Source organism: Delphinus delphis, chromosome 4, assembly GCF_949987515.2.
Source record: "Delphinus delphis chromosome 4, mDelDel1.2, whole genome shotgun sequence".
Classification (NCBI taxonomy): Eukaryota; Metazoa; Chordata; class Mammalia; order Artiodactyla; family Delphinidae; genus Delphinus; species Delphinus delphis.
In genome coordinates, this window is record NC_082686.1 from 66,039,624 (window position 1) to 66,064,229 (window position 24,606).

Sequence of the window (24,606 nt, forward strand, 5' to 3'; positions counted from 1 at the left end):
TCCATACATTCATGGTGTTTCCTTCTCAGTTTTGACCTCTCTATAGAATCCATGGTACCATTTCCCATCTGAACTCTCTACATGCTATGTTTTCATCTATGAATCCAACCCATTGTACCATTTTTCTGTGTACACTGTTTGTTAACGATGCCACAAGGAAGCAGGAGAAATACACGTACCCAGAGTTTCTCAAAAGGGTTCTCTGTCTTTATTATGGACCTTCCCAACTCAACATTTTCTTTTTTTTCTCACTTGATATATTCTCCATAGGCCATCTTGTCTACACAAAGGAACACTATCTCCATACTGTCTATTCCAAGATCTTTATCTCCAGCCCAGATCTCTTCCAAAACCTTCCTATCCAACTACTCATACCTCTAAACTCAGATTCAACCTGTGAAAAACTGAATTCATCACCTCCCGTTCCTTCCTCCTTTCCCCAGCCAACTGGTTTCTCCTGCTCTCTTACCAACGCTAGAAGATGGCACCATTATCTACCAAGTCATCCAAGCTGGAACCTTAGGGTCATTCATGACCATTACCTCCTCCTTAACTCCCATAGCTAGTCATTAGCCAGCTCTTGTCAATGTTACCTCATTAACCTTCTATTAATCCCCACTGCCATTATCTTAAAATTCAAGTCACCATTATTTCTCACCTCATTCCTGAAGTAGCCTTCTATCTGGTCCACTACTGCCAGATCTTGCCACCCTCATGACAAAGGGCTAATAATAATACATGAAGAACTATTATAAACCAGTAAGCAAAGGCCAGCAACCAACAGAAAATGAACAAAGGTAATGGAAGAAAAGAACAAGGACCAATAATTCACGAAAAGATGCTCAATCTCACATAAGGAATAATGAAATAATTAAAAATAAGTCAATGAGTTACCATTTTTCCTCTGTTAGACACCCGAAAGTTTGAAGACACAGTGCTTGCAAAGTTTGGGAAAACAGATATGCTCAGTGTATGTATTTTTGGTGCAATTGTAGGTAAATGCATGCAACCTCTTTGAAGGACAAATGGCAATTATAAGCAAATTTATAAGTGTACACACCCTCTAAGAGGATGAATTTTTTTCACTGTATTTTCTTTGATACAATTTGAATTTTTTCTTTTACCACGTGCATGTATTAGTTTATCAATAAGAAATGTGTTAAATAATTTTTAAAAGTGAACTCCTATTGACAGGAAGACCTCTCATTCAGACAGCAACATGATACTTCCTAGTTACTTCATGAATCAGCCTTCAGCAGCAGTAGCCCAGGGTTTACGTTCTTCATGTCTTCCACCTATGCTACATTTACTCCAGGGCTCTGAGGGCATCTGCTTAGATCTACTCGTTCAATAGACTTTTTTTACTCCCTCCTCCCCCTTATTTCAGAAGTAATTTAAGAGGACTGTTGGGGACTTGACACAGGCACTCCAAAACTAAAGTTAATCACAGTAATTTGTTCTAATTTACAGAGCTCATAATGTTACATTTTGATTATAGGAAACTTACCTTCTAAATTATGTTTCTTTCAGGCTCTTTTAATTCATTTTCATTTCCTGAACACATGCATACTGTAATAGCAGGAGAAGTGCTCCCAGAGCATGGTAGAAGGTTGGGAGAGGCCAGCCAGCATTTAAAAGTGGTTGTGGACAAGGTACCCTTCAAATTGGGTTTAAGAATTCTGAGAATGAAAGTTTAAAGAATCAAACGGTGATTAATGAGATCAGTAATTTGTAGCAATAACACAACCAGAGATGACATTTTAATATCTGATTAGCATTTGAATAATACTCCAAATCCAATCAAGGTGACCTGGCTATAATTTGAGAGAAGCAAGACTTCTATACATTATGACTAAAATTAAGAAAGCTTAAACCAACTGTAATGAGTTCTCTTGGAAGACAGAATTAATTATTGCTGGTGGGGAGTACATGATATCTGTAAGAATCACTTGGACAGGGAGATGGAGAACTAGTATTGGTCATGTATCTCCAAGATAGAGCAAAGCAGAGGGTCTTAACTAGCCAACATTCAGTCCACTTGGAAATGCTTATCCCTATGGTATACACGTGTACCTGGTAAACAGCCACTAAGATTATCCTACCAGATCTTCACATGCTCCCTGTGCCACCTTCCCAGGTTTGTTTGGCTTCTCATACAGGTTTACCTGCAGCCAGCCTCACCCGATGCCGTTCAGTCTCATAAGGTCCACGGCAGTTTTTGGAGTCATTTAGTTTAACCTCTACCCAATACTGTTCCCTGACTTCTCATTACTTCCTACCCAGACCCACCATTGGTGATTCTTTTAAATAAACTTGTTCTATCAGTCCTTGAGTAAACCTTTCCCCCTGCAGCTGCAGTCCCAAGATCAGGAGAAACTTTTCAGGCCTCTTTTAAGCCTCCTGAAACTCAAATCTACTTTTATGAGGTAAATGGTTAATGTTCTTGCAACTTTATTTGGCCTTAATTTGGGGGAAAGAAAACAATACAACTATTATTTTAATTTCTTTATTTATCAATAGTATCCAAAAAAAAAAAAATCAAGAGTTAACAAAAAACAAGTTAAATGCAATAAGGAAGCCTACTAAATACAAATACATTTCACAAATACACAGGCAACAGAAACCTGTCCAAATTGCTTCTTGGAATTTGACTGTTTAAAAACACAAGTATAAAGGGAAGACATTCAGACTGGTCCACATGGGCTTATTAGCAGGTGGAGGAGCCCTGCTTTCCAAAAGCAGTGATGGAGTCCAGAGTCATGGCATGTGAGAAGGTTTCCATGGACACTGAATCTTAACAGATGCTGTAATATGTTTATAAAAACCATACACACACAGAGAAAGCCCAAGGAAGCTTGCAGTCTAAGCCCTGTGCTTTTAGAAAGCTGGAGGAACAGAACCCAATTGAATCCTGTTTATTTGCTCCATGCAAAGCTTCACGCAAGACTCCCCAGACTAGGCTATTTAGCAGCTTTCCGTGAATGATTGTCAGATCACATGATCCTGTGGTGCAGACAGTAGCTTCCCTATTTACAGGAGGAATGCAGATTTTGCTCTTGGGAATTCAATGTTGCAGGGGAGGGTCGTCTTGGATAGCAACCACTGACCTAAATGTAACTGGTGAGGAGACACTCTGCCTTCTTGCTTTAAACAGACTGGTACTCCTGCCCTCTCTTCCATAGTGTCCAAGGGCTGGCAAATCTTGATCAAGGCGTGCTGTTGGGAGTTCTCCAAGGCACTTTGACAGGGAGGTACATTTCAGACCACACAAGTTGGGTTGGAAGACAGCTTTTAAGTGGGATGATTTACAAAAGCTCAGAATTCTAAACAAAGTGGAATGTTTTCAAAGGAGAAAAAGGAAACCTGTTTAGAAGGAATTCCATTTTCAGCACAACTGTCTCAGAGTTGCCTGTGCAGTACAGTCTACATCATTTCCCTTTGGTGGTCTGTAATCTGCTTTCTGAAAATGAGATCTTATGTCAAGTTTTTAATTTTGTTATTCCAAATGCATCCTAAACATTGTATTGAGTGGAGTTAATTATCACAGAGGCCGAAAGACACAGGAATGACTGACTTCTCCCCAGTCACAGTTTTAAGATTCAATGTCCATTTTTTTCCCTCTCGAAATGTGAAACCTTCTTTCATCCTCATCTCTAAAGGGAAAGCCATTTCTGTTCCCACGAAGGTTAAAGGTGACATGCAAAAGTGAAGACAAAGTGAAGTGGTTCTCTTTCCCACTCTCTTCCTGGGCAGGCTTTACCAGAAGGCTCTACATCACAGCACAACCCGTGGGGCCATTCAGACCGAGGTCAGATTTGGTCAGCTTGTTTTTGGCTGTCTGACTCTTATATAACGACAAGGTTTCATTTATCTTAAGCAGAAGGAGGAAAATCACATTGTCTCCTTCTGGACCAATTATCAGAACCACAGAATTTACAATTTCTCAAGTCAAAAGTTTAATGCATTCCTACCTGCTGAGGAAACTGAGGCCCAGAAATAGGAAGAGACAGGGACAGAGTCACTCTCCTAGTTAGTGGAGGATCAGTGAGCATATTGATAGGCTGGGACATCTAAGCCTTGCTTAGCTGCACTGGTCTCAATCCTTTGGAATACTGATTTGCATGGATCTATGAGAATGAATGAAAACAAATTAGCTTTTTGGATCTTAAAAGCTTTGTATGGAGACACTTCTCCTGGCTGCTGTCTGAGGTACTCCCTGCTCCTCTGACAGACTGCTGACCCACTGGAAGCCAGGGGGCAAACTCTGGGCTGCATCTAGTATGTGGCAGGGCTGGGGGGAGTCCGGGTGATAGCAGTCCCTGCACAAGGAAGAACCCCAAACTCTCCCACCTCTGAAATGGCAGGACTAATGAAAAATAATTACAAAAGCTTAATTTCTAGTGAAGAAAATAAAATATTAAACAACAACAACAATAATATAATGATAATAACTGAAGAATGAAATCAACTTGCCAAAAAAGTTTACAGAAAAATAGCACCTTTGGTAAAAAGTATTTTAAAAATTTGGTTAGGTCTCTAAGGGGCTCAAAGTCTACAAGTATCTGCATCATTTGGGTGCACCCTCCCAGACACTGGGTAACTAGGAGGATGGCCGTGTATCTAGAGCCAGTGGCTGGGGCCATGAGGAGAAGCACAGATGCTAGAGGTCTGTTATGCTGATGGCAGCAGGAAGGGCTGGAAGCCAAATGCAGTCTTCTCCACTGAGCTTCCCAAATCCCTCCTCTGGGGACAGCCTGCTAAGCTCTTTCTCACTGCCTGCACCCCCTGCAGCATGTTCACAGCTGTGGTAGACTCAGAAGTGTTCCAGATCTGGGTACACTCTCCCAACACCGATGCAGTTTCCCTCCAGCCCCCGAGCACCATTTACAGTTTCTCTCAAAGTACTCCTAGAAATGAAGGCTATGGCCCTTCCCCTCCTAGCCAGCCACCCCCATTTCCTTTACTGCAAAACAAATAGACAAAATAAAACTCATTGCTATACAAGCAAATACTGGTGATTTGGCGATTGTAGCAGACACTTGCGTATACTGGACCCAGCGCTGAAGTGGAAGAGAAGGTGCCAGGCTCTGGACACCTTTCCCAGATGCCTCCTCATTAGATCTCTTTGGTGCTCACTCTCTTGGTCTTTTCAGCTGTTTCCTTTGAGAAGCAAGAGAAAATAAGCGTTATGGAATAAAAAAAAATATTGGCATTTATCTAGTCTTCAAGACTTTACATAGCATGACAGATACATGCTTATGCCGAGTTCTGTTTGCTTGTCTATCTCCTCTGTGGATGATGAACAACTTGAGGACAAGGATCATGTCTTACTCGTGACACGGCTGTATAGGGACTGTTGCTAAATTAAGAGCTGACCCCATTTAAACTCCTATGAAACAATAACGTCAGACATTATTATATTCACGAAGAAATGAAGAAAATGAAGAAAAGGACGCTAAATGGAGGTGCTACAAAATGTTCTGAATCCAAGTTGGGAGAAGCATTAAGAGCAACAGGCTCGGGACTTCCCTGGTGGCGCAGTGGTTAAGAATCCATCTGCCAACTCAGGGGACATGGGTTTGAGCCCTGGTCCAGCAAGATCCCACATGCTGCGGAGCAACTAAGCCCATGAGCCACTACTAAGCCCACGTGCCACAACTACTGAAGCCCATGCTCTGCAACAAGAGAATCCACTGCGATGAGAAGCCCTGAGACGCCTGCGCACCGCAACGAAGAGTAGCCCTCGCTCACTGCAACTAGAGAAAGCCCGCAGGCAGCAACGAAGACCTAATGCAGCCCAAAAAACAAACACACACACACACACACACACACACACAAAAAATGAGCAACAGGCTCTGGAGGCAGATTGCCTGAGCTTGAATCATGGCTGTGTGACTTTCTGGGGGACTTTGGGCATATTATGAAATCTTCTGTCTCAATGTCTTCAACTACAAAATGAGTACTACCTCTTATACCAGTAGCCCATTTCTCCAAAGAAGACATTCTTACTTATAGCCAAAAAGCACATGAGAAGATGCTCAACATCTTTAGTCATTAGGGAGATGAAAATCAAAACTACAATGAGATGCCACTTCACACCCACTAGGATGGCTAATAAAAAATAACGACCATGACAAATGTTGGTGAGTTTGTGGAGGAATTGGAATAGTGCTGGTGAGGATATAAAATAGTACAGTCACTTTGGAAAACGGTCTGGAAGTTCCTCAAAAGATTAAACACAAAGTTTCCATATGATCCAGCAAATCTCACTCCTAGGTATATACCCAATAGAACTGAAAACATAAGTCCACACAGAAACCTGTAGAAGAATGTTCATAGCAGTATTGTTTATCATAGCCAAAAAGTAGAAACAACCTAAATATACATCAACTGATGAATGGATATATAAAATGTGGTATATCCACACCATGAAATGTTATTTCGCCATAAAAAGGAATGAAGTCCTGATTCATGCTACAACAAGGATAACCCTTGAAAACGTTACACTAAATGAAAAAAGTCAGACAGAAAATGCCATATATCATATGATTCCATTTATATGTGTCCATAATAGGCAAATCTATAGAAATAGAAAGTAGATTAGTGGCTGCCAGGGGCTGGGGGAGGGGAGAATGCAAGTGACTTCAAATGGGTATGGGGTTTCTTTTAGGGAAGATGAAAATGCTCTGGAATTAGACAGTGGTGATGGTTGACAATCTTGTGAATATATTAAAAACCATTGGATTGTATACTTTAAAAGGGTGAGTTTTATGGTATGTGAATTACATCTCAATAAAAAAATTAAATAGGGAATAAAAAACAAGTGTCTGGCATCTAGTACACACTGTCGGTGCCCCATCCATAGCCCGTGCCTTTAACGTTTCAGTACACTGGCCTGGCTTCTTACTGCCAGCAGCTGCATCTCTTTGTCTGAGGCTTTCTCTAGCTGCTGGAGCCTGCTCTGCCCACACATGCCGACAGGGCAGAAATGCTAGGGAATTCATGTTTGCCGGTGGCTGCTCTCAGCCATTGGCTGATGGGAGTTCATACAGGCATAGCCCAGCTCCCTGCTCCGTTGCGCACAGTAACTATTCCTGGAGTTCTGCAACAGGACTAAGCTCCACTTGCTCCCAGTGGTAACATGCCTGGATACGCACTCTTTATTGTTTCCTTCCCTTCATGGGCTCTCTTCCCGACTCCCCTTCTGGTGTTTCCTGGGACTGCCTCCCAAATAAACTATTTGTACTTGAGTCCTTGCCTTGGCGTCTGCTTCCGAGGCAACTCACATAAAACAGAGACGCTAAAAAATGTTAGCTATTATCATTCACTCCCCACTGTCTACTCTGATCATTTCTCCACCCTAGACATGAAAGGAATTCCTATTAAGTTCTTTTTGCTTTTAAGGGTTTATACTCATCTGGAGGCTCAAGGCTGCTGAAATATGGAAAAACAAAGGGCTAGGAGCTTCTGCATTTGTTTTAAAAAATGACATGAGGTTTCTACACTATCAGTGACAATAATGACAATAATGATATTTCAGCAGTGACAAGGCTGCTGAAATATGGAAAAACAAAGGGCTAGGAGGTTCTGCATTTGTTTAAAAAAAAGACATGAAGTTTCTACACTATCAGTGACAATAATGACAATGCATATGAAAAAGCATCAATAAATATGAGAATTATTATTAATACTAATAATTCTTGATTTTCAACTCAAATATTTCATGTCAATAGTTCTTGTGACCATTATATTCCTTAAAAACTTATATGTCAGAGAGAAGGCATATATGTCATATTACCAGACCCAGTTTACAGACAGATGATTCAAGGAGCAACATCCTCTGTTAAAACTACAGGTAAACCAGTGGAAAGACAGGCCCAGAAGTCCAGCATATCCATGTTTTCTCCCTAGGCCCTCAGAAAAATATGTCAGTGGATCACTATTCTGCTAAGAACCTTTTCCCAAAGAAGGCCTTCAACTTAATGACATAGAATACTGATTTACTATTTTCTCAAGTCTCTAGGAAGCAGAATCTCTAAGTTTCCAGGCTATGTTCTAGCTAGCTTGGCATTTAACTTAAATCCTTTCTGCTGTGGCCCAAATCCACTAATTTCATGCTCATTGAGAGCCAACTGTACACCAGACCCTGTGCTAAATGCAGGGCTACAATGGTGAGCAAGTCATAGAGCCTGCCCTCAAGGGGCTCACAGTCTTTGGGTCTGGGCACTGGTGGTGAAAAGAAATAGGAGGTTTTTTAGACTATGCTCATTTGCAAACCACTTCCAACACATTTGCAAACCACCACTCAGCTGATTCTAACTTATAAAGCAATTTACCAAGTTGTAACCTACATCTGTTGGGGCATATGGGCCCCACGAGGACTCCGTCAGGGAGCTGTATGTATCATGGTTTGCGTAATACAGGTATACAGGTATATCGTTCGGGACCTTATGGGACAGAGCACATCTCCTTGGTCACCTGGGGAGTTAGGCAGTGTCTCAGTGGTGGAAGGGCCTGGTGGCAACAGGGGTACCTGAACCAGCGTGGAGGCTGCAACTCACCTGGTGCTTTTGGAGCTCCTCAACATATCTGGTCATTTCCTCCTCTGTATGGGTCTGGGCCCCCTTCTGATTCTTTCCTGTAAGAAGAACCAAGGCTCAGAGCAGTGGTGGCTGAGGGAGGCCAGTTAGGGATCGCCACTAATATCTACCTTTTAGGCTCTCAATTTCATTTCCCATTTACCATATGGAAGGTGAGGTGAATTACCCACATTTTTCTAACTATAAAGTGTCCCAGTGCAATGGACACCTCCAAAGTAATGTGCGTGGGTAGTAAGTGACTGGGCCAGGGTTCAAATCCAGGCCAAGGGGAGACGGATGGAGCTGGGGTTCTAGAAAACTTTTCTGAAACATCTCTTTGTAGAAGGGTGATAGTGGTGATGCTGGCTTGTGCACGGCCCCCTCCTCCCCAAACTCTCCCTGACATCTCTATCTCCCAACCCACCCTGCTCATATCTCAACTATCTCAACTTTCTCTTTTTTGGGGGACCCAATGCTGTTAATTCAAACATGTGTATGAACATGCCTCCTTTTCCTGCTTGGCATGGATGGCAAGCAAGAGTCATTTTGTCTTCCAACCACCTAAGTCTTTGACATATAGGATTTCCTAAGCTGTCATAAGGATTAAGTGGGTTAATATGTAAAGTGCTTAAAAGAAATGCATGTAGTTCTCACTCTTATGCATTTGCTTTCTTTATTATTATTACCATTCTAATCTCTTATCAACATTTGATCTTGTCCTGGGTCTCGAACCTCTCTTGTTCCAAACCTCTGGAGTAACTTTCCAACATAATGCATCTGGCATAAGTGCTTTGCCCTCAATGCTGCCCCCTGAGAGCTCTGACATTACAAGTATGAGCCAGTCTCTTGCTCCCCAGTTTCCTTGCTGGGACCCAGCCACTGCACTCTTCCCCACCATCCCCACTCTGACTTCTCTCATGGTGATTTCACGACGGAAGTTGTCTCCGTGCCGTCCCTTCTTTCTGCGTGAGGTGCACAGCTCACCGTCACAGGTCATGGCTGTGCAGACCCAGTTTCCACAGGCACACACACAGCGGTTACAGTCCACCTCGGTCTCAGCTCCATCAGCATATGTTTCGTCCTCCAGAGCACACTCTGTGGGACCAGAAATAAGAGGCAAGAGTTTAGGGCGAGGGTGGAACAGGACATCTTGGCTATAGTCTGTGCATGTTACCCGTTTCCCAGACAAGACCTGCTTGTCCCTCAGAGGCACCATATCTGAGCAAACGCCACCAACAACCTGAAGATTTTTGGACCTGAATCTCAGCTCGGAGATGCTGGGCTAGCGCCCAGTCTAGAATCGTGGAAGGGAATTTTCTTAGTAAGCTCTGCAGAGTTCCACGATCCCCTCTATCTTGGCCCCCTCTAAATGTCCCCACTCCCTACAACCCCCTCCCTATTTCTTAGGTTAGGCATACTCTTCTCTGGAGGGTTGAAGGCTGGATTGAGACACTTGAGGAACTCTTGGAAGCTGAGTTTCCAGTCAGCATTTTCATCAGACAGTTCAATGAGAGCATCGATACAGAGTCCTCTGAAATGAAACACAGGAGAAACGTGTCAGCAAGACCTCAGCTTCAGTCCCAAAGAAAGGAATTAAGCATCAGGATCACACAGACCTAGGCCTCCGCAGGCGGCCAACGGGACTATTTAAAGAGAACATTTCTACACTGACCTCCTACAACCATTATGCGACCCGACTCCTGTAAGCATCCAACCTTTAGTTTATTATATGGGATGTCAGATCACTCAAGCTGTTCAGATATGCCCAAGATGACTAAAGTTTCCTGGATGGTTTTGTCCACTTGGATTGGCAAATGTTTCACCACCTGCATACCTTCCACTAGCAGTTGCCTTTCCCCATGCTATGCATGTCAAGTCAACCCAACTAGAAAAATCAAACAGAAGTGGTAGGAACAGATGATATGAAATGCATGTGGGATTTGAAAGAACATGAGTTGAAGCCAGCATCACCACTATCACCCTTCTGCAAAGAGATCTTTCAGAAAAGTTTTCTAGAACTCCAGCTCCCTCCGTCTCCCCTTGGCCTGGATTTGAGTCCTGGCTCAACCACTTACAACCCAAATGGCCTTGGGCTAGTTATTCAACCTTCCCACACCTGTTTTCTCATCTGTAAAATGGGAACGAGGAGCCCTCCTTCACTGGGGTATTATGGGGATCAGATGTTGAACTTGTAAAATATTACCTCATTTCAGGTTATCAAAATATGAAGGATTTACAAATATTATACTTTAAGGTCATGGGCTATTATTAGGAAAGAATCCTAGAATCTGGGTTTCATGCTTTGAAATCTTTTGAACAAATAGGTGCTTTTCCTATTTTTAATTCTTACCAGTATACTGGAACCACACCAGAAGTTTCTTAGGGGTTAATTTTTATTAATATTTACTCTGGAATAATACCAGAAAAGGAGAGGAACGTGCTTACATTTGTAACAATTAGAGTTCTTTACATGAAATAGCACTGGTTATCTTAAAATCAGAACTAAAGCTATTTTAGACCTATGGTTAAATAGAACATTAAAGTAATTCCTTAAGAAAATTAAACATTAAAACATCACCCATGACACTCAGAAACAACTTTGGTCTGATGTGATCATTTATTTTAAAATTACATTCTTCCATTCCTTGCAATTTCTGGCCAAAAACAGTAACTACTTGATCCGATATCATAACGTTCACAGAAGAGACCAGGACAGAATCCCTATTTTGCTTTTTACTTCACATCGACTTTGACACTGGTGGCTCCTTTGCAGGTAGGAAGGGGTTCAAAGCTCTTCTCTTATCCAGCCTTCCCTCGTGGACCTCTCCCTTACCCGCTCACTCCACTCACCTAAGCAGCTTGTTGTTCCCCTGGTCTGCATAGGTAGTGATGTTGATGGCAGTTTCATTTTGCTCCACAAATTTCAAAAATTCGCTGGAGTCCAAGCGAGAGTCACCATTATCAAAGTTCTAGAAAGGGGACAAAGTGATCTTTCAGGAATGTTTTGTAAAACCCCAGCTCTATCATTCCCCCATTCAGCTTGACCCATCTCTGGTTCATCTTGTTCTTGACACTGTCCAACCCTGCTCTGCCCTTTGAGCAAAAAAGGTTCAAAGCCCTGGGGCACCCAGAGAAGGAAGGCACCTGTGCCCCAAGATGAGAGAGTCAAAGTGTCTGGGCAGAGGTCACTGAGGGCCTTTCAATCCTAGACCCTGCTCAGGATGGCAGCCTGAACCTAGGCCTGCAGTGTCCAAGGAGCCTGGGGGTGCTTAAGAGGTCTCTGTAGCCGCATCCCTGACCCTGTTCCAGACATTCTTGACTTCACTCCACCACTCCATGTTCTCAAACCCTAATGATCATGGAAGAAACTTGTGAATCAGAATCTGTGTCGGAGCCCAGGATGTGTATTTCTAACAAGCTGCTTGGGAACAATGGTGCAGGTGACCCTCAGAGCTCACTTTGGGAATCACAGGACCATTTCTTGCTGCTTGAATTCCAGCCTCCCTGGCCTGCTCTCAGTGCTTACTTCTCACACTGGTACACCTAGCTGAACTCATCAGTGAGAAGTCAAAGGCAAAGGCCGCTGCATGTTATTTGCATTGATAACCTCCCCTTGGAGGTGGTGCAAGCCCCCTACCCCTCCACCCTATGCTGCAGGCTACACTGTAGATGGTGCAGCCTGTCCTCATGACCCAGCTCACACCCCATGAGCACAAGGCAAGGGTGTAGTGAGCTCAGTACTGTCCTCCCTTTGGCAAGATGCTAAACTGAGACCTTAGCCATCTGGGACAATTCAGGATGCCCAGGCCCCAGCCGCAGGAGGAGGGTGGCAATTTCAAGGCTCTGATCAAAGTCCAAGTTGGATAACTGCTGCTCTCCTAAATAGTTCTAGTGGAAAAAAATTTTTTTTCAAAATTCTTTCCCTAGGCTGCCTCATATTGCTACCCTGGGAAATAGTCTGCACCCCCATGTTACTTTCAAAGTGGCTCCCAGGCGGTGGAAGGAATTCTGGAAGAAAAGTCTGACCAGGTGGAAGGGAAAGATACAGCTACTGACTGACTCTCCTTGCATGACTCATGTGTCATGTGCATTCTACACTAAGGTTGTAAATCTTTCCGTGGTATGTATGACGGGTACGTATAAAACAACCCTGTAGGCCTTTGCTTAATCCCTAGTTATCATTCTCATCGTAATTCCTAGGAAAAGGTCTCAGATCTCTGGTCACTATACTTATACCCTGGCTCCAATTTCAGCCCTGGCCACCAGGAATTCAGGGTGTGTGTGTGTGTGACACGGTCATAAAAGGCTCTTTCTACCCGGTCTTCCCCTCTTCACTCTGTTACGCTTTTGTCTAAAAATTGTGACTGAAACACCAGTTGAGATGAGAGTCTGATTCTGGTCTTATCCAAATTCCGATTAGATTTGTTTTGCAACTGATTTTGATGTAAGGAATGCCGACTGGGCTAGAGGGCAATTCACCGGTTCAGAAACAGTCTCTGTGAGATACTGATCTCTCAGCAACAGGCAGCTGTCTGCCTAGTGGGAAGAAGCCTCCCTTTGAAGATTGCACCATATGGTTCTTTGATAATCATCAACAAGTAGATAGTGAAAACCCTGTTTTCTCGGAAGACACTGGGAAGAGTGAGCATTTGTTTGTCAGTCAGGAGTAAGCTTTCTTGGTTAGCATGAGAATGCCCTACAGAAAAGCTACTTTCTCAAGTGGCCTTGCAGTGTTTAGATGGGAGCCTATTAGAGAGAGTTACTGCCAGAGGAGGTGGAGATGTGTGGAGGGGGTGTGTGGCCCTGGTCCTTGAGAATCAAATTAACAGCACCTGCCAGTGATGCCCACAGCAGGGTACCATCAAGGGGCCACCAGAACGGTTACAAGGTCCCAGGAGGTCTCCTGGAAAGAGCATCCTGGGCCCCACGGCTCCTGGGCTGTAATGACCACGGCAAAGTCACTGCTCACGACCGACCCAGCAGGTGCTGTTCACTTGGCTTTGGAAAAATCATTTTCTTTTAAGTAACCTTCTGCTCCTGTCTGACTCTCCTGGCTCCTTTCTGTAGACAAGGAAACACCCCTGCCCCCAGGGCTCTCTAATGTGGGAGTAGTTGAGAGAGAAGACAGAGTGAGAGGCTGTGCTTTCTCTTCTCAAACACTTGGAATCCAGAGAGATTTACTTTCTGTCACAGAGAGAAACTTCTACCTAAGGACGGTAACGCAAATGAAGTCCTAAATGACCAATATCCTACTTCAACCCAACCTGGTATGTTTCCATCTGTGGGGTCCATGATGCCAGTTAGAAAGAGGAAGCCACAGACTAGGCAGGTGTTGACCACATTCAGTGGCCACAGAGGTGCCAAGAAGTCCCTTGTGTGTGTGTGCGTTGCCCCCGAGTCCGGGCTGGCTAGGCCTGCGACACACCCTGGGGGCATGTGAGGGCATCCGTCTGGGGATGAGCCTCCAAGGGCACCTACCCAGAGATGTGTGTGTCTGTAAGTGAGGGGGTCTTTTGTGCAGGTGTGGGAATGCGGGCGCCTGAACGTGTGTGTAGGATGTGTCTCTGTGTGGCATGCACATCTCTGTATGTGGTGTATGTACGTCTGTGTTTCTGTGTGTGTTATGTTTATGAGTGTGATGTACCTATGTGTGCGATTATGTCCTTATCAGTCAGCAGCAAGAGCGCCATTAACTGCTTCTTCCAGCAACTGTCTCAAGCTCTCTGAAAGATCTCCACATCATGGCAGCCTTACTCATTGCTAAATACTATCCCCTCCCTCGTTTTCCTCTTTGAAAGCAGCATCTTTCCTCCCTCCAACTGGAACGATCTGTTTCTTCAGCTAAACACAATGGGAACAGCAATATCTAGGTTCATGAAGAATTCTGGACCCATGAAACACCAGTCCATTGACTCTCCTCAGATGAAGAGAAACTCTGCAGGCCATGGATGGTCAAGTTAAAGACTTAGAAAAGGGCTTCCCTGGTGGCGCAGTGGTTGAGAGTCCGCCTGCCGATGCAGGGGACATGGGTTTGTGCCCCGGTCCGGGAAGATGCCACATGCCTCGGAGCGGCTGGGCCCGTGGGCCATGGCCGCTGGGGCTGCGCGTCCGGGGCCTGTGCTCCGCAACAGGAGGGGCCACGGCAGTGAGAGGCCCGCGTACCGCAAAAAAAAAAAAAAAAAAGACTTAGAGAAAAGCCAAACTGGGTGGGAAAGAGGCTGAAGTGGCCTGGGTCTGGGTATTGGCAGGCAGCTCTACAAGGTGTCATATGGAGGATGGGGATACAGCCTGGCCATATTTTTCATGGACAGGCTCTCCAAGACCTTTGTGGCTTTAATTGCCCAAAGGGAGCAGCCCATGTGTGTTAGATCCCAAAGGCTGGACTCCTGGAGTCCCACTGTCTGTCACAGCTTCATGGAATGATCTGTGAAGAAACTCAGGGACTCTAGGCAGGTTTATGTTTCCTTGTGGTCTGGGAAGATGTGATCAGGTAATGGAAGAGGAAGACTCCCTTTCTCTGGGCTGAACAGTCTTTGACTCCAACTCTGGTTTACCTTAAAGTACTTGTCTAGGATTTCACTGTAGTTGCTGCCTTTAGAGAACCAGCCATCTGGGATGATCTCCGCTTCCAGCCACTGGATAATGCGACGCCGGAGTTCATCGCGGTTGGACTGATAGCAAACGACTGCAGGAAAGGGGAGAGAGGTCAGCCGAGCAGTGAGGACCCCAATGTCACCCAGCACCGCGTACATGGGGACTCAGTGCCCAGGAGTCTGCATGTGTCATCTCACTGAATTCTCACAGCAATCCAGGGAAACAGGATCATCACACACATGTACAGAGGAGTCAGCCCAGGGTACACACTAGAAAGTATCTAACCCAGGATTCAAGCTCATGTCTAAAAATATAAAGTTTGAGAATGTTGAAACAGAGATTATGTTGCTAAGGCGAGAAAAAAGAAAGAAAAATAAAGGACATTTTCATTAACTTTAGGAAGCTGAGGGGAAAAAAAATCAATCAATCAATAGAACAGCTCTCTTGGCTCAAAAATGAGCTGAAATAATAAACGAATAAGTGAAAACATTACAATTCTTTATGCACTGGATTTCTGATTCTTTCTATATAGCTTTTCGTCTCTCTCACTTAAAAACTTCTCCCACTTAAAATTTTATACTTTATTATGAACAACAGAAAATGAGGCCAAGGAAGGGCATGTTGAAGCCCTGCTCTGGAGAGCTGTTCATTGTAAGCCACATGGCAACAACAGGTGGGGCTGAGAGTCCAGTGGATGGGGAAGCAGAGAAGGGAAAGCCTTGGCAAAAGGGAATTCCTGGAGGCAACACATGTTGGGATGTGAAAAGGGCACTGAGCCAGGGAAATGAAACTATGGGCACTTTCCCCCACTCTGCCACTTCCTAGCTGTGTGACTCAGGGAAATTCACTTAACTTCTCTGAGCCTAGATTTCCTCATCTATAAGGTAATTATAGTAAAAGCTACTTCACAAGGTTATTGTGAGGATCTAAGGAAAAGTGTATGCTAAAGGAGTCTGGTAACTATAAATCATGAGGAAATTTTGAATTTGTATTCATAGAAAACCATGGAAAGAGTCTCACTGTCGTTTCCAATCACCCCTTTCAAAACGAGTTGTCCTATCTGATTCTCCTTGTTCTGTGACACCCGCAGGTCTCACAGAGCACTGAAGGAGGGACTTGGTGGCTTTCCCATCCTTGCAGTTCAATCATTACTCAGCAAAAATGGAAAACACAGCCAACATTCTGACCCAACCAGCTGCTTCCCGTGACAAGCACAAAAAAATGCAGTTGTGCAGCTTTTGTGAGCTATGTTGAGGAGTGACTAGTTCTGGGTCACAAGTTCTGACACACTGAAGATCTTGTGAGCTTTGGCAGGGATTGTGGAACATGGGATTTCCTCCCTAAGATGCACACCGTAGAAAAAACAGGCACTCACCTGGGCTGGCAGATGGACTTACAGATTTCTTCTCTGCAAGACAAAAGGAGAAAATGCATAATGCAAAGTGAAGAAAAAAGAAATTTCTGTGTATTGCTAGGATTAAAACTGCCCACATTAAGGGGGCCACTATATCTTTCCATCACTTCGTCTTGAGTCCTTATATCCTCTCCTTCCAGGTCCCACGTTTGGGGATCTTTGCTTCCCTGCTTTGTTTGACATTTTGAGGCCACTGAGTTACCCTCCTGATCTCACACCTCCTACTGTTAGCTTGCGGGGGGCGCGGTGCTGCTGGGAGTTTGAGAATTCATACAGAATCATTATGGACAAAGAAATGGAGACCAACATGTGGGAAACAGCTTCTTATTTCTCCAAGGAAGTTCAAGGCTGGCCAGGCGGCTGGTGTCTAGGTAGCAACAAGCTTGGGACCCCTTCCTTCTTACCATAATAGCAATGGTTTGAGTGTGAATTAGAGGAAGTATAATATTATCAGGGCTGAGAGGTGCCCAAATTTAAAAAGCATAGGATATGTGAAATTTATCTGCTTTCTAAAAAGGTACAGAATTCAGTTAAATGCTACCATATTATTGACTGTTGATGTGGTTCCCCACCCACTATCCATCTCCAGACAGCACTGAAAGCCACATTGGGAATCTGATGCAGGAAGCACAGGGCAGAGGCCTGGGCCACCCAGGGCAAACCCAGCAGGCTCATGAGCACCAAGGGGATGCCTCTCCAAGCAACTGGGTGGTCTCCACAGCTTTGGGCCCTATGCTCAGGGTGGAAAGGACTCCAGGGGGCCACACTGCTCCGTTCCATGGCTCCCCAGCTGGAGCTGTGATGTGGTGATGAGAGCACTCTTTACCTTTGCAGTGTCCATCGTAATCGACCTGGATTTTGGATCCAGTGAGGCAGGCATCTCTATGCAGCTCGCAGTGGTTGAGGTAGGTCTTGCTGTTGCTGCCACACACAGGCCTCTTGTGAGGTTTGCATTGCTGAAACAGACCGCGGAGGACGTTGGTGCAGTTAGGGCTGAGTTTGTGTGTGTGCACGTGCACACACACACACACACACGCACACGCACACAGAGCCATCTTGTGAGGGGAGTCCCCACCAGCAGAGATGCCTTCTATCCTGCCAGGGCAACAGGGAGCCTCAGCTCTGGCATCAGTGACCTTACCCCACTCATTGTTAGAGGGACCACATCACCTTGCAGCCCCTCGTGGTGCTCTGTGCTGATCCTGGCCCAGGGTCATCTCTTCTACTCAATGAAAAGAAATAAATCCCCCCTACTCCAACCCTATCAAATTAGCAGGAAGGGCATTTTATTCGAAGTCAGGAATCTGGATTATCTATCACTTTATCACTTTGTAGAAAGTCAATCAATGTCTCTGGATGATCTAAGATCCCTTAAAATTCCAACATTCTTTTTTTTTTTTTGCGGCACGCGGGCCTCTCACTGTTGTGGTCTCTCCCGTTGCGGAGCACAGGCTCCGGACGCACAGGCTCAGTGACCATGGCTCACGGGCCCAGCCGCTCCGCGGCATGTGGGATCTTCCCGGACCGGAGCACGAACCCGTGTCTCCTGCATCGGCAGGCGGACTCTCAACCACTGCGCCACCAGGGAAGCCCTAAATTCCAACATTCTACGACACAAAACAGCCAGAGCTGGGAATGTGGAGAGACTGAAAGACAGGCACATACAGCTCCCTACCCCCCATCACCCCAATTCTTCACTTATTCCAGGGTCTAGCTACAAGAATCTTTGCTCTCTGGCTTTATTTAGTATTTTGTTTTTCTCCTAATCTCACAACAGTTGCTGTGAGGCAGGGGCAGGGGGTGCCTGGGTCTTTGTGAAGTACTACACAGTAAATGAACTAAGGTTCACTTGGCAACCTGATTCTACTTTGGCTATACTATATAAAGTGCCATTGTGACAGGCAAGCTCAGTTTCTTTAGACTTCATGATTTTTTTTTAGTTTCTTTTAAATTTATTTAATTTAATTTATTTATTTATTATTTTTGGCTGTGCACGGGCTTTCTCTAGTTGCAGCAAGCGGGGGCTACTCTTTGTTGCGGTGCGTGGGCGGTGGCTTCTCCTGTTGCGGAGCACGGGCTCTAGGCGGGCGGGCTTCAGTAGTTGTGGCACGTGAGCCCAGTAGTTGTGATTCGTGGGCTCTAGAGTGCAGGCTCAGTAGCTGTCGTACACGAGCTTAGTTGCTCCGCGGCATGTGGGAGCTTCCCGGACCAGGGCTCAAACCCGTGTCCCCTGCATTGGCAGGAGGGAAGCCTGAGACTTCCATGGTTTTTGAAAGGGGTAAGGGGGGAGCAAGTTCTGCTCAGACCTAACAAAGGCACTAAAGTAAAAATGAGCAGCTGTGGTAAAAGAACACAGAACCCTGGAACTGGAAAGTAGCCCAACCTTTCCAACTTATAGACCAGAAAACCAAAGCCCAGAAAGACAAACTTCTTTTAACCAATACTTACCACTGGGTTCTTACCATGTGCTGGCCCTGAGCAAAGCCAAACATGGTCTGTCTTTATGGCATCCAGTGGCAACTAATTTGTTTAAAATCACACAATGATATATGGCCGAGCTGAGGCTAGACACCAGGTTTCTGGACCCTAAATGGCCACGTAGTGGCCAGGAACACCACTAGTGAGGACATCCCAGAGTCCCCAGCAGATTTGGTTTGCAGGTTTCTGAGTTGGGGACTTCCTTTCTGGGACAATGGGTCAGGATCTTTCAACAGGGCACTAAGGTGGGTGTATTTACGTGTAGAATTACAGATGAATTTCCAGTCTTGGGTTCATTTGACAGAAAGGGGAAAAAAGGGCACACATCCAGGTTATTTATGTTTGCCAAGAGCAAGAATCCTGCCTACAAAAGAAGTATTTCTTAAAAGGTCACTTTGTTTTTTAAACTTCATTAAAAACAAAACCAAACCTGAGAAATCTGCATTCCATCTAGTATTTTAAAATATGCATATCCTTTGACCTAGCATGCCCCAGTGGGACTCTTTATCCTACAGAGGTAAAGCCAGCAGCATGTAAGAACATTTGTAGAAAGATGTCATTGTTTGTAGTGGCAAACAATCCATGAAACAACCTCAATGTCCATCTTCTATAGGAAAATGATTACATAAATCTGGTTCCTGTACATCACTAAATATTGATCTATTAAAAAATGAGTTAGAACTATATATGCTGACCTAGAGGGTTGTTGTTATATATTAATGAGTATAAGATACAAGTTGCATATATCTAGATCTGTCTATATCACGATCCCATTTTTGTATAAAATAGGGGGAAACCCTATATGTTTATAGCTGCATAGAAAAAAAACCCGTGTGGAACACCTAACTGTTTATACTGGTTATTTCAGACTAATGGGATTTGAGGGTTATGGGGAAGATTATTATATTTATGTTTGCATAAATGTCTGTACTACTTGACTTATAAAAAGCAATTGTTAATTTTGTAATTTAAAACTCTTCTAAAGCTAAACATTTTTTAAAAGGAAAAATATCCCTACATTCACATCTGATTTTTAACTTCTGAGATAAAAATTTCACTTCTCTCAGATAGACAAGGTGTGCTTTTATAAAGATGATGAAATCGTTGGCACTGCTCTGCAGACTGGTAGCTCCAGCGAGATAACCACACTCTGGCTCCCACCCTCGGGACTTACCTCGATGCAGAGGCAGGTGGGCTCTCCCTTCTCTGTGACTGCACATTCCCGGCCGGCTCCACAAAACACATTGGCACAGATCTTGGATTTGCTCCTTGGTTCCTCCTAAAACACAAAATCATCAAGGAAACCCTTGTGTCAGTGAGATGAGCCCATCTCCGGATGAGCCAATGGTGGTGATTATGTCTCAGCCTCGGGCCGTGGCCTAGAGTCGAGGCTCATGGTGCTGAAGGGTCCTAAACAGCCAGAAGTTCTCCCCAACAGCCAGCATCAGTCTTGCTGGCACTGCTCCCTCTCAGGCCCAGCTCCCTATGAATCTCTAAGATTGTTTCTCAAAGAGCAAGAGCTTCTTTCTTGCAGGCTTCCTTTCTTCTAAAACGTTTATTGAGCACCCATTAAATGCCAATACTAGGCTAAGGACTGGAGATAAAAAGGCATAGTCCCTGTCCTCAAGAAGCTCCATGGCTATCCAAGGAAACAGACTAAAGAGACCTCTAGAAAGCAATGAGCAAGTGTTAACAACAGGAAGGTGAGACTCAAACAAGACTTTCTGAAGATAAGATGCCTTAACTGACTCCTACAGGATGAGAAGAGCAAGCTAGGCAGAAGTGGAAATGCTTGAGAGAAATACAGATATCTGAAGGACCAAAATCTCACTGAGCAGTGTTCAAGGCACTGCCATCTCAAAAGGCAAAAGAAGGATGGTTAAACCATTGGAAACATGGATCTGCTATTATTCGACATGGTCTTATGCAGCCCCTGCCCATATCTGCCTCTGGCTTCAAGACCAAGAGGGCCAAAGAATCACGTGACAGACAGACCTGTTCTCAAACCACTTGTGGTCAGACATTCGTGTTCAGACATGTGCAGCAAAACTGACAAGGCAGGGAATGGTCCCAGTCTGTGCCACTGACAATGTGGGTGTTCACAGGCACTAATCTGTCAGTGACACAGTCCTTCCCTCCTATTAATTGGTGGCAGAAAGCTAGTCCCACCTCATCTGCCACTCAGGTCAGCAGTAGTGGAGGCTGAACGAAGGAGAATGTGATTTCTCGAGCCCTTTTCTTGACTGCATGGGTAGGCAGTCACCAGTGCCTCCAGGCTTCTGCCCACTGGGGTAGCATTGGCCGTGGAAGAACCAACAAAGATGGCAGAGGCTGGGATGGGGTCGTGGGACTGGCTATAGTAAAGCTGGGGGATGGAACCTAAGATTCCATCCTTCAGGCCGTGTCTGCCGTGTCATGCAGAAAACTCACACCCGCAAAGCTTGTAACTGTAAAATTCTTATAGTCGGTAAATGTTTTACATCCAAGAAAAGGTCAAAGAAAGCAATAAACAAAGTGGATGTTGAGGGCTGAGAGGGTATGTCCAATACAAGTTGGTCTGCTGCCACCCGGAGGCTGCTTTGCAAACTCTAGGTTATTTTCTCTCTGAGCCAGCTTGCCCGTCATGCAGGGCTCCCATTGGTCTAGAAACCCTTGCCATGCTCGCATTTCATTGGTTCACAAGCTGTTGCTAAACCCATTCTCTTTTGGATGTTGCTAAGGCGAATTCAATAAAGCTGGCAGGGAGCAAAGAAAGAGGAAGTAATTCCCAGCAGGCTGGGGGTACTGGAAAGCTGTTGTTTCCTAAACCAGGAGTGGAGATAAAATCTAGTATATTCTCCAGGCAGGGCCCTCTTGGAAACTCCCTGGGAATGGCAAGCAGCTCTAAAAATGAAGAGGAAAAGGCTATTGCTGACCAGTGTAAAAAAAAATCTCACATAAGACTACCTTCTCCTCTCCCCCTTCATGAAACAACATGCTGAGGGCTACAGACAAATATATACCCCCAGTGAGTGTGTCACGTGAGTTAAAGACACACTACTGCATAAAAAAGCATGCTCAGACATATGCCTACACTCAAAGACACACCAGCAGACAGTCCCACAAGCCTTTACCACTTACTAGCTGTATGTCCATAATTAGTCACATCAATTCTCTGAGCCTTGCTTTCTTCATCTGTAAAATAGGGGTAAATACCTGCCCTACCTTGTGAAGATGAAATGAGATAATATATTTGGAACTGCATCATAAACTGTAAAGCAAGCTGCTTGCTAAGTATTATTCATTTTAATGATTATAGAGTTTCCTGAAGAATAACCTGTGGCATTTACAGAGCCTATTTTCATCTTATGTTTGTTTTTAGTGAGTATTAAAAATAAAAGCTTTTACTGATAGGTCGAACTCAACCCAAGTCATTTTTCAGAAATAATTCTCAAAAACCCATTTAAAGAAACAGATACCCTTTACATAAAATATAATGACTAATAATTGAATAGTACTACTAAAATTTACAAAGCGTTTTCATACATACAATTTCATCTTACTGTGGACAGCCCTGCAAAAACATGCGTATTATTAACCACATTTTATAGATGAGGAAACAAAATGGGAAGGTCGAGTGACTTGCCCAAGGTCCCACAGCTAAAAATGAGGAGCTAGGATTCCAACCCAGATCTTCAGACAATAGGTGACTAAGCTCCTATTTCTAAATGCCTGGCGCCCTGCTAAGTGAATTTCATTTTACAGGATCTTATTTAAGCTCTACGACAACACCGTAAATCAGACATCATAACTATCCCCATTTTATAGATGAGGGAACTAAGCCTTAAGAGCTTAAATAAGTAGAAAGTGGCAGAGCTAGGGTTCTACCCAACCAAAGGGAAAACTATTCTTTTATATTTGATTTATTTTCATATCTATAAGATTGAAAATTAAAAAAATTATGATGGGGATTTGATTTGCATAATTAGCAAATGTCAGGAGAAAGTGCTTAAGGCTATGACAGAGTTAGATTTGATGTCCACCTCCCACCTCTGCTCCTTACTTGCCATGGTTGTGGGCAAGGTACTCTCTTTAAACCTCAGTTTCCAGTGTGTAAAATGGGAACACTAATCCCTATGAGGACTGTGGGAGGGTTCTATGAGATGTACTGCATGCAGCACAGTGCCTGCCACACAACAGGAAGCGGCCATTATTACAGAGGGCAACTGATTTTCATACAATTTTCCCACCGTGATGCTGTCATCACCTTGGGCTGTCAAGTCCCCAACCATCCTTCCTTACACTGAATGATAATACTGAGAGCAGCACTGACCGAATGGAAAAAACCAAGAGCCTAACAACCCTGTTATCGTGTCTGAAGACCACAGAGAAATGCTAGCTAAACAGCATTCCTCTTTGCAGGTGGCACATCTGTCAATAGGGGGCAATCTCTCTCTTTGTCTTACGGAGCTTGGAGCTGCAATGCAGAAGCGCAGCTTTGGCTTCAGCAGCTCCTCCCAGCTCCGTCCTCCCAATCGACATGTGACAAAGCGGGGTGGGAGAATAGGCGGGTGCCCTGAGGGCATCAGGACACCAAGAACCAGGGATTTGCTGACTTGGGAAAAAACATCTAACCTGAAGCCCTCACAGCACACCAGCCCCCTATTCTGCCCATTCACAGGCATGCTGTCATGTAGAAATCAATAAGGCAGAAAATTTTCTTTGTGTCATTGAAAGCCCTTCTCCAAGCCCTATGTTTTCTGGGAGCAGGGATGTCAGGAGCATCCCTGAGGCTCCTGAGAAGTTCCTCAGAGGGGTAGGTGCTCTTACCCGTCTGCTGAGTGACTGATTCTGAGTGAGGGAGAACATCTTGAGAGGGGATAAACATGGCAGGAACATGCTCAAGGTACAGGACAATGGCTGCCTGGTGTGTGAATGCAGGAAGAGAGAGATGAGGTGGGGCTCGCAGGTGGCAGGGGGCGGGTCAGGCCAGGTGATCCAAGGGGCTCTCCATGGATCTGATGCACAGTGAAGACCCTGGGAAGTTTGGGACGGGGCAGGTGACATGATGAAGGTGGTGCTTTCGAATATTGTGTCTGGTCCCTTCCAGCTTGGAAATACCGACTCAAAGTGCAGGGCAGCCTGGAGAAAGGCTGGAGACAAAAACCTGCCAGGTGTAAGGCCGCAATCTTGTGGGGGGTGACCAGGGCCTAGGGCTAGTATTAATCAGGGCACCTACAACTGAGTGAGGCTCTTCACAGATCTCTTTGTCCTCACAACGTCTGTGTAGGTTTCCATATTTTTAGTTCCATGTAACAGATAGGGAGGAATTATAAGATTCAGAAAAGCTCTGTGATGTGCAGAGTCCACATAACTAGCGAGAGCTGCGTCAGAACTGGAACACAGATCAGCCTGACCCCAGAGTCTTGATAATCCCTTATGGGGAACAGTCAAATGAGCTGCAGGGAGAGGGTACAGCTACAAGGGCTGGTACAGGGAGGAGTCACAGGCGCAGTGCAGTTCTCACAATGGAAAGAAAATTGTCTGCTTTACTACCATAAC

General features: G+C 44.7%; 1 protein-coding gene across 1 annotated transcript in view; it reads right to left on the reverse strand.

Annotated features, from left to right (window-relative positions):
* Positions 1–2,474: 2,474 nt before the first annotated feature.
* Positions 2,475–24,606, reverse strand: part of FSTL1 (follistatin like 1) — a 51,110-nt gene continuing 28,978 nt past the window's right edge. Inside the window, exons 3-11 of the mRNA XM_060010721.1 lie at positions 20,240–20,344; positions 17,414–17,543; positions 16,549–16,581; positions 15,134–15,264; positions 11,430–11,548; positions 9,998–10,110; positions 9,564–9,674; positions 8,562–8,638; positions 2,475–5,160 (exon numbers count right to left, since the gene is read on the reverse strand). Coding sequence (XP_059866704.1) covers positions 5,116–5,160; positions 8,562–8,638; positions 9,564–9,674; positions 9,998–10,110; positions 11,430–11,548; positions 15,134–15,264; positions 16,549–16,581; positions 17,414–17,543; positions 20,240–20,344 — 864 coding nt within the window. The 3' untranslated portion in view covers positions 2,475–5,115. The remainder of the gene's footprint in view (positions 5,161–8,561; positions 8,639–9,563; positions 9,675–9,997; positions 10,111–11,429; positions 11,549–15,133; positions 15,265–16,548; positions 16,582–17,413; positions 17,544–20,239; positions 20,345–24,606) is intronic.